Source organism: Eurytemora carolleeae, unplaced genomic scaffold, assembly GCF_000591075.1.
Source record: "Eurytemora carolleeae unplaced genomic scaffold, Eaff_2.0 scaffold346, whole genome shotgun sequence".
In the NCBI taxonomy this organism is placed as follows: Eukaryota; Metazoa; Arthropoda; class Copepoda; order Calanoida; family Temoridae; genus Eurytemora; species Eurytemora carolleeae.
Window position 1 is genome coordinate 254,449 of NW_019396332.1, and position 10,644 is coordinate 265,092.

The 10,644-nt window shown below is 33.5% G+C and overlaps 3 protein-coding genes across 3 annotated transcripts in view; all 3 read right to left on the reverse strand.

The window, feature by feature from the left end:
* The window catches only part of LOC111701099 (DNA helicase MCM8), a 14,868-nt gene extending 11,774 nt beyond the window's left edge, over positions 1–3,094 (reverse strand). The window contains exons 1-5 of the mRNA XM_023472246.1: positions 3,033–3,094; positions 2,234–2,306; positions 1,645–1,713; positions 1,442–1,505; positions 289–385 (exon numbers count right to left, since the gene is read on the reverse strand). Of these exons, the coding sequence (XP_023328014.1) occupies positions 289–385; positions 1,442–1,450 (106 nt within the window). The 5' untranslated portion in view covers positions 1,451–1,505; positions 1,645–1,713; positions 2,234–2,306; positions 3,033–3,094. The remainder of the gene's footprint in view (positions 1–288; positions 386–1,441; positions 1,506–1,644; positions 1,714–2,233; positions 2,307–3,032) is intronic.
* A 507-nt stretch (positions 3,095–3,601) lies between these two features.
* On the reverse strand, positions 3,602–6,891 carry LOC111701100 (DNA helicase MCM8). The gene is made up of 5 exons (XM_023472247.1): positions 6,642–6,891; positions 5,455–5,735; positions 4,248–4,350; positions 3,830–3,911; positions 3,602–3,629 (listed from the first exon to the last, which is right to left on the reverse strand). The coding sequence occupies exons 2-5, from the start codon at positions 5,722–5,724 to the stop codon at positions 3,602–3,604; spliced, it is 483 nt and encodes a 160-aa protein (XP_023328015.1). The 5' UTR covers positions 5,725–5,735; positions 6,642–6,891.
* A 2,668-nt stretch (positions 6,892–9,559) lies between these two features.
* LOC111701113 (cyclic nucleotide-gated cation channel alpha-3) overlaps positions 9,560–10,644 on the reverse strand; it is a 22,117-nt gene continuing 21,032 nt past the window's right edge. The window contains exon 17 of the mRNA XM_023472266.1: positions 9,560–9,670. The gene's annotated coding sequence lies outside the window, so the exon portion shown is untranslated. The remainder of the gene's footprint in view (positions 9,671–10,644) is intronic.

Here is a 10,644-nt window from a genome sequence, read left to right on the forward strand (position 1 = left end):
GTATCCAGTGTTAGTTCTACCTCCACAGTTCTAGGATCCTACCTGGCATACAGGTGTCACAAGTATCCAGTGTTAGTTTAACCTCCACAGTTCTAGAATCCTACCTGGCATACAGGTGTCACAAGTATCCAGTGTTAGTTTAACCTCCACAGTTCTAGAATCCTACCTGGCATACAGGTGTCAAGTATCCAGTGTTAGTTCAACCTCCACAGTTCTAGAATCCTACCTGGCATACAGGTGTCACAAGTATCCAGTGTTAGTTCAACCTCAACAGTTCTAGAATCCTACCTGGCATACAGGTGTCACAAGTATCCAGTGTTAGTTCAACCTCTACAGTTCGAGGAACTCTACCAACTTCATCCTGACTAACCTCCTGCAAACGAACCTGAACAATTGTATCGTATATCTGATGATCACGGAAAAATATTTTTAAACTTCATAACAAATCACATTTTTATGTGATCTTACATGACCCCCTTTAAGTTTTATAAACAAAATGTATTTAATACTCCCGATAAAAAATAGTAAAATTTGCCAGGCGGGTAATCAGTGCTTAGGATCTGGATCCGTTTGATCCGCAAAAATATGCAGATCCACGGATCCGGACCCAAGAGGCAAAATATCAACCAAAAATCCGGGTTCGGATCCGCATCAAAATTAAATGGATCCTAAGCACTGGGAATAACCCTTGAAAAAGTTATCGCGCTTTTACAAGACACAAAGGAAGATACTTATTTTAACGCCTTTTTACCAATATTCTCGACCCAAGATTTCCCCAACATAGGGACTTAAGTGCCTTTAGGTCCCTTGGGACAATTAAGTAAAATAACGACCCGCTCTGAGAAGTTTTCATTAACAAATTTGCGCATTTTCATCTCAAAAGACGATAAAATTGTGTACAACTTCTTTTTCGAGCAATCCCAAAATTTTACGTTATCTATCTATCTATCTATCTACTTATCCAAGGGTTCCCTCGGCCAATTTAGCTAACAAAACATTCCTTGCTTCGCTCTGGATGTTTGTAAGTAAAGTTGGTCTTGGGAACCTTTGGAAAAATAAAATTCCCTTTCCCTGTAAAGTAGTTGTAAATAGTTATTATTGGTTAAATTGGTGTGATTATGTTTATATATCACGGGTGTGATAATTTAAAACATCTCTTTTCCGACATCATTGGCCGTTCAGGAATTCAGCCAGTTATCGAGCTTGTTTTTGAAACTGTTCAGATTTCCAGCACTTTTGATTTCATATGGAATATCATTCCACATATTGATATATTGATAACTCTTGCACTAAAAAAGTTTCTTCGTATTTCGAGGTGCACTTAAATCGATCAATAACCTTAAACCACTGGAAAGTAGGTGCAAAGCGTCTAAAAAAGTTGGAATATTTGACGATAACATGATAATTGATATTATTATTATTTCTGGTGAATTTAATTAACCTGCTGCATGTCTATAGTTACAGTTAGTTTACTGCTGCGGAGCGGTGTAAAGTTCTTTCGATTCCTTACAAAATAAAATAAAATCATAAGATGGGNAAACTGATCAGAAATAACATGGCAAAAAAAAATATCTTTATGAGAATAAATAGAGGGATGAACAAATTATGAAAGGTTTAAAATCGTTGATTTTTTATTTCCCTTCCCTGCATTCCTGTTCCGCACAGCGTAGAGGTTGGGTGTATTTTCCCTCAGCCTGATGTATACAGAACTCTCTAGTCAATCAACCAATCAATGAAATAATCAATCAATCAATTTTTAACATTTTATGGACTATACCTAAACAAATTTTAACGTTTTTTCTTCTAAACTTACGACTTTACGATTTAAGTGGTCGTTTATTTTCAAAACAAAACAAGATTTGGTGTACATTTTGAGCATTTGAACCCTGAATGTGTTTTAAACACACAAAAGCATCATTTCAATAACGATATTTACTTATATCACGATATTCACTTCAGAAACAAGGAGTTTGAGAACTATCATTGATTCAAATCTGCTTTAAAATGCCTCATTTTCACCAAATGTTGTAAAACGCGATATTTATTTTTGCTCTGAAAATGAATGTGATGTTTTTAAGATAAAATGGAGAATAATAAATTCTTTAACTTAAATGTTGTCCTAGCTTTCTTGAATTACAATACAAATTTTTTTAATTTTGACCTAATGTAAAATCACAATGAAGAATTTTTATCCCCTGAATTGCAGATCATATGAGATACTGTTGATTGGTTCCTTAGACAAACATTGCACTGAAACGCTAGCCAGGAATTAACTGGTCTAGTTCCTGACACCCTAATAACTGTTCCTGAAAATCATTTTTCTTTATTTGTTATGTTCCTGTACAATACAATGTACATTATTCATGCAAGTGAACAATGTACATTGTACACTATGCGCAGTATAGTGTACATCTATTTTTATATATATTCAGTTTTTAAATACTAAAATAAATTATTTTTCCAAGATTTATTCTCAGCAACCTAGGACATATTATGTACAGGGTTTGATAATAATAATAATAATAATAATAATAATATATATTTCGGACAAAGTAGATAAAGTCTTACCGATATATATGTTTAACTTGAATAAATATGTTGTCACATAATTTATGCTTGTCATTGGTGTAAATGTCCGTCTAAATTTAGCCCATTTAAGAACGATGTTTACTGGTTATATGTTTACACGTCAGTGTCTAGACCTGGCCACTTTAGAATTGGATACCCTTAATCCCGATTTCTTTATCTCAATATCCAATGAGGACACTTTTTATTTCCTGCTTAATCCACTCTTTTTCTCTCATAATTTCTCTCTCTTGCCAGTTTCCGACCAACAAGAGTTCACTCATTTAAAGGCACACTAAATTTTAAATTTCCCGGCTTCTCTGATTGGCTGTTTTTGTTTCTCCAAGTGCCACAAACTTAAGATTAAATCAATTTTGAGATTGAGAAAAAGAGAAGATCAAGTATTGATCTCGATATCCATAATTCTAAAGTTTTCAGCTCCGATATCATTAGAACAGATATATTACCTTTTACAGTGACCAGCTTGTTGTACAAGGAAGATTTGAGAAGGCGCAACGGTGTGATGGGCTTAAAACAATTTTTGGTTTATTTTCTACCAGGGATATTTATTTCTAAAATATTCACCCACACCTTCTTATTTGTTGGCGGTTTTAATCACTAATTGGGGGAAAAGATTTTCAGGGGAAAAAAACGAATTTTAGGGGAAAAAGTATCAAAGTGGGTAAAAATATAAGAAGGAATTCTTAAAAGTATTTACTCTTAACTCCTCTGATTTTCATTTTTGGTTTATTTTCTTTTAATTTGTATTGTTGCTAACTAGTAAGTAATTATAACAAAAAACATAAAAAATTAAGTGTTTAAAGGGAGTGTTCGTGAAAAATGAAAGGGGGTATAGGCTTAATGCGATAAAAAAGCGCTTTTGATCGCTACTAATCTTACNAAGAGTCAACAAATGGTCCCCGTATATAATCCGAGCTCGAATTGTTGGAAAATTGACGCTTTTCATTCCAGTTTCTGCCTCTATTTCCTGATTAATATATTAAAATCAAGAGGTCACAGGGTTGTTTGTATATTCTTACTTGAAGATGATTTCCTTCCCTCTCCTGTTATAAAGTTGATATTAAAAATTTCAACAAAATTGAATCCATTTCCATTTATTTTTGATTTCCTAGGCAAATTTGGGGGAAAAAAATTAAAACTGAATAATTTTTTCTTTCCTTTTTCTGCCTTTCTGGGTAACATATTTTTTCTTTCTTCTCCTTTACACATTTTTTATAAAGTAAAGATAGTCAGAATATATAACCCTTCATCAGGAGCACAAACTCTTTCAGCTTTCTCCTCGAGTTCGTCTTTAACTCGAGGCCAGGCCTCCAGTACACACTCATCTGATAAAAACAAACTTGAAAGCAAATCTTTCTTTCAGAATTAGTTTCGTTTATCTTCATTCCTCATAATTGAACATGCTGACTTTATATTTGCATGAAAATTTTGTTTACTACTTAGCTGAAAAATGGCAAAAAAGATCTAAGAAGTATAATATTATTAATAATTAGGAAATAATGATATTTGATATAGCACATTAGGCTGTGTGTTAAAACTAATAAATATTAGATATAATATTGAAGCGTGTTCAATACACACCTCATGTATATATTCGTGTAAAAAGCTAAAATTATCAAATGTATCTAGAAAATATATTTTTTCTTTTAAGTATGTGATCCCTGTAATCATTTTGTCCATGTTAACACTGAAGAATCCTTTGTCGAACAATTTTTCACGCTGAGTTTTCTCATTCCTCTCCAGATACCACACAGCACACTTCAACTTAAATAAGTAGGAATTGCATATTAATTTAAAACAGGAGTCTGTTTATTTAGGATTCCCAAAATTATCCCTCCCTACGTCGGATAGGGTTTAAGATAGCTGATGGAAATCATTTATGGCATTTCATCTATGTAAAGTATGTATATTAAAAAAGGTTCCAAGATAGCTGATGGAAATCATTGATGGCATTTCATCTATGTAAAGTATGTATATTAAAAAAGGTTCCCACCTACCAGTTCTTCTGTAATTTATGTTAACCTACGAATATTAAGCTGAAAATGTACGAATTCATAGACATACAGATAAGGAAGAAGTTTGAATTGACCATAGATGGATTCTGTATTAAAAGTGGCTTTAGAAGTCCAAAAGGTGACTTCGTTCAGAAGTTTCCATTTGCCAGCATTTGGAAAGGAGAGGAAAGAAGCTTATTTCAGATATTCCAGACTCAATCCAAGGAAAAATTCGAACACAAAGAAAAGATTTTCCCTCATGTTCAAGTGTTCAAATTAAGTGATAAAGATATTAGATGTTAACAGTGAAAAAAGGATAATAAGCTCTGATAAGTATCTTCAAATGGATCAGCTCTACCTTTCCTTAGTGACTGAAACCTCAAAATTAGGCAACTTAAATAGTCATAAAAAAGCAAACTAAATGAAGATAAAGTATAATCCCTGTCCTGCCAACCCTGAAGAGAAACAGCATTAAAGAGAAGGAGTAGATAGAGTTTAGAAGGTTTACTTTATAGAGTCTATTTTTTTACTGTCCAGCTTGCTGGCAGCTGCAATTTTCAACACCGGGTCGCAGATGTCCAAAAACAACTACTAAATCATTTCTAAATACGATTTTCTGCATGGACTAGTTTTATTATAACCAATATTAGGTAAATATGAATTCACAAGGTTTTATTGTCAAGTTTGAGAGTTCTAGAATTCAAAATGTAAGTGAGAACCTTTTTATATTTACACCAATTAATAAAGCTCTTCGCTCTTATATATATTTGTATGTGAATATATATTAGCTATAAATGTTTTTTTTTCAGAATTCGATTTTTTTTTGTTTCACGAGCAACGCCGGGCACTTTAAGTTAGTCAGTGATAAAGCTACCTTGCCAATAATAGATGCTGCAGGGTTAAAGGGAATATCTGGAAGATAATGTCTCCAAGCTTTGTACGGACACCCGACAGTTTCGTAATAATCTGATATCCTTGAATCATTTGACAAACTTTTATTTGAATCTCTAGAAATATCTGAGGTCGAGTCTTGCTGCTTGGATCTACCCCTCCAGCCTCCTCCTCTGCCTCCAGCTCGGCTTCTCCATCCTCCTCCTCCCCTCCAACCTCCGCCTCTTCCCCTCCATCCTCCACGACCAGACATCGAGACAATGTCTGAAACTTATTTTATTAATTATTATTATTAAAATCTATTTATTGTTAAAAATGCATACCTTAAATACAAGCATATTGATATAATTTGAGCATTTCGATAAATTGATTATGTTTTCGATTAACATATAAGGCATATAGGCATAAAAGGCTATAAAAAGCACTTCACTAAATACAGCAAATTTATACCAAAATTTGACATTCACACACTTTTTTGGCAATTGGAATTTTAAACTTAGTAAATAAAACGAGAAAAAAAGAAAGAAAAAAAACGAAATATGGAAAAACTTAACGGAATTGAAAACAATTATATTATATTAATGTTGTAATCCATCAGTTTTGTACATGACCACTTCTATCTCTCATTTTGGTCAATGGCCGCAATGACCGAACCCGCAGCCTATCCTAGCCTCGGCGCTTGGTCCCCTTTTCTGACCTAGCTGCAGCACTTTGCCCCCCCTCTCGTCCTAGCCGAAGAGTCAACAAATGGTCCCCGAGTCTCGGCCAAGAAATAGTCTCAGCCGAATAAGTTATCTAGCCCAAAACTGATCAGACTTCAGACAGCTTCTAAAATGTCCTGGAAAACGATTTTGGTCTCCCCCAGCCCCCCTCCTTCTATTAAATTAGTAAATGGAACTCCTATCTAACAATAGGTTATAGTCAGACATGTGGCCGCAACGCCCGGTCCGCAGCCTATCCTAGCCGCAGCGCAAGGCCCATAGCCTGAGCTAGCAGCAGCGCTCGGCATCCTAGCCTGTCCAGGCCGCAGCACTCGGCCCAGGAATTGTCTTAACCAAAACTGACGAGTTAAAATGGTTGGATTAGGGTCATGTACTATAATGTAAAGTAGGTTAATTCTAAACAAAATACATCCAGTTCATTACAATAAATATAGATTAAAATATTGACCTTTTGAAAATAAATTCTAGTGAACAGTATTCTAGATGAATGTTAGGTCAAACTAATATTAATCTAATGACATCGCACAGATAGTTACAGCTCTTACAGCCGGCTTGTGCTCATTATATTTGAGAATCAATGCCGGTGGATGGCATGGCATGGCTATTCCCAAAAATTATAGAATCAACAAGGAATAAAGTAACTTTACTAAAAGTGATACGGAAATATCGATATTTAATCGGGTTCTGAAATACATTGTACAAATACCCTTTTCTAAAAACATTTACGCTGTCATTTAAAATATTAATAATGTAAACAACCGCTTAAGATTCCCACAAAGAACCAGCCTGAATAGAAATATTTGGTTTGGAAAATGAAAAAGACGACTTTAAAGACTCGTCCTTATAATGATACATTTAGTAACGACCCACTTATTTTACAATAAAAGCTTAGAAACTTACATGTTTAAAAATGCTTTCATAATCAATAGTCCTCTTGAACACATACTTGTCAATTGAACTAATTTGTCAAGGTTGTTGAAATATTACCTTCTTTCAAGGATTTCAAGTTTTAGTAAAATTTTTATACAAACAAATATTATCATATAATCTCAATATTTGAGCGTTAAAGGCTAAAGGTTACGACAATATATTACGACAATATGAAAATATGCTTTAAAAATCTACAGGCTTTAGAAGTCCAAAAGGTGACTTCGTTCAGAAATGTGTTATTTTAGTATTTTTACTGAAGATGAAAATGAAAAAATGTGCCAAAAAAGTAGGAGTGAATGAGGAAACTCATGTGACATTTAGACAAAGAAAAATTATAATTTTTTTCAAACTTGCATTTTTAGAATTCCCCTCTGCAATAATATATATTTGTTGGGGGGGGGGGGGGGCGGACTCCCCTTGGGGGGGGGGGGGGACTCCCCTCAAACTCCCAATTCTGAACAGCAAACTTTTCAGTTTAAGATTTGAAAAATGTGATAGCTTGAGTTCTAGTGTACACCCTAGGTGATCTCTGCAGTACGTGTACCTTAACTTTGATAGTAAATTAACATTGCATAAGTCGCCTGCAAGCCATACTGCATGCAAAAATCATAAACACATAAAAAATATAATTCTAAATTCTTTTTTATATACATGGTGTCCCACGAAACATTACAGTAGCATGGGGGGTTTGGAGGTTGTCTTTAATTTTTAATATAATTTACTGCATTTATTTGTCAACCTATAGTTTTAGAAGTGAAATTCTAGAAATAATAATTGCCTTTTTTTGTACTTTAAACATTACAAGAGATACGAAACATGATAGTTGGTGAATAGCTTAGAATGTCTTCTTACATAATTTATTATAAGTTGTTTGATACCGAAGACAATAATAAAAATATTATACGGGAGTCATGTTACAGTAAAATATATTTAAACAAAAGATTTTTCGATCGAAATAAACGGCAAAAAGCCTTTAATATCTAATACAGTATATGGAAGACGACATTCATTACTATTTATCAACTGTCATGTTTCGTGGGACACCCTATATGAAGAATTTCGTTCAGATCTCGACAATTTAGGTTTTATTTGACAAATTGTAAATAGGAACAAAATTCTCAATATCTTTGGTATAATATTGACAGCACAAAAAAGACAACCCACATTTAGGAAATCCCAGAAATAGGAGATTTTTTACAGTTATTGTTTCAAGAATCATTCACAATCACGTGAAGGAAGGTTGAGGACTGAATGTCTCGAATAAATGCAAAAATCAAAACGACTTTCAAATCATCTTGCTACCGTCATGTTCCGTATTTTACTTCATATTTGAATCAAATATTATTTAGCAAAATATAAACGAAACATATTTAATGTGCTCGATAAATGGAATATTTTACATTTTTATTAACATATTTAATATTAAATATAAATATATCTAAACAGGGGTGATCTTAGTCTTTTTTTCAAGGGTTGAAACTCTTTCCAGGCTCTCGGACGAGAAATAAGAAAACTGATTTGCCAGGCGTCCAATTCTAAAATATTGAAAAATATTATGGACATACTTTATTAACAATTTCTGTTCATCATTCATGTAGTGTTATAATATATATATATGAACAACATAAACCTGGTAATAAGAGCTGCTACTTGTCTGTCTTAGTATTCTGATTTGTATATAAACAACATAAACCTTGTATTAAGAGCTACTACTTGTCTGTCTAGTATTCTAATATATATATATATATATATATATAAACTACATAAACCTAGTATTAAGAGCTACTACTTGTCTGTATAATATTCTAATATATATATATATAAATAAACTACATAAACCTGGTATTAAGAGCTGCTACTTGTCTGTCTAGTATTCTAATATATATAAATAAACTACATAAACCTGGTATTAAGAGCTGCTACTTGTCTGTCTAGTATTCTTATCTTCTCCTCTGAAGTGAACTGAAAAGATTCCTCCCTCCTTGCCTTCTCCTCATCTAACATATTGTCCTGAATATATAAAAAACTATTTCAAGGATTCACATTGGGGTGTGCGAATAGGGATGGGGTGCGAATAGGGATAGGGCGCAAGGACGCCATGGGCCCATGAGCCCGGCATGATGGTCTCCAAGCCTCTGGATTTGCAGATGAGTATTTTAAATGATCTGGTGCTACTCTATCCTTTCTAATAGATCTTACAGAATTAAGAAATATATAAAGATTTGTAGAAAAGATATTTAATATTTTAATCATTATGTTTTTTGGATAACTAATAACGCATAACTATTTAAAGATTAAAGATTTTCTTTAAAAAATGTTATTTATTACTTTTTTAATATCTTATCTAACGTTTTAAGGACTGTTATAATATATATATATCCTAAATAGACAGGGCTAAAATGTTTGTCCAGGAAAAGGGGCTTTAAATCTTTAAACCTTTNTATACAAACCTCTCAGTAAAGTGTTGAACCAGGGCTAACCTTTACTGAGTGAGAAAAGATCAGAATATCCTTTACTTCGCACGTTTGCAGTCCTCCTGTTCCCCATCTTAATCATAAAAATTCATTGATGCACAATCACGAAGAGAACATGGCTGCCAAACTATAGTTTCAGTAGAAGTAAATATTTCCATTTACTGATGGCGCTGATTGAAGTATTCATAACTCTAATTGGATAATAAGATAGATAGAAAGATAAATGTTACCACCATGCTATTTTATTGGTTCAGAATAGACAACAAACACATGACTGAACCCTGATTGGATCATGCGCTAATGGACTCCGCATACAGGAGTGGCCATGCGCTGTTTTCAGGATTTGAAGTAAAAAAACAGCATTTTTAATTTTTAAAGGGTTTGCTTGTTCAGGTGCTTGTGTTTAAAAAAAGATATACTTCCAACAGCTTTAAAATTAACAACATGAGTAAATTAACTAAACATGCATGCAGAAACGCCAAAAAAAATTTCTGTTCTTCTATATTGCCTTCAATCTATTTCTTAGTGTCTGTTAGTCCCTGGCTTAGTCATATTCACTATGTAAAGTCCCTTATTACAGTCGACAGCAGTTTTTTTGCAATTCATCAACTAGTCATATTTTTCCACTATACTGTTTGAAATGACATTTTGAGAGGAAGTGCACCGCATGATATTTATACACTTTTTTTACGATAATAAATGTTATTCTAGCAGCCATGACAATTTTACAAAAAAACTATTCAACTTATGTTGAACGGAATATCTGGTGACCTAATCTTTAATCGTCATGCTTATTAGTATTACCATGGCTTTTATTTGAAAGGGGACCTCTCTTATTTTGCAAAATGCCGCAAAAGCTTATACACTCATAATTCATACTTTTCCAGTCTTTCCACTCTCGTGTTTTTACCTTTTTGGTGTTTTCAGTCCTTCTATTAGGTCAAGTTTCAAGGTTGCAATCGCAGTGTTTTTTTTAAACCAAAGAATTTAGGGCAGATGCATGCTCAAGGGTCGGGCTATGGGGCCCAGAAGCCCCCCCCCCCCCCC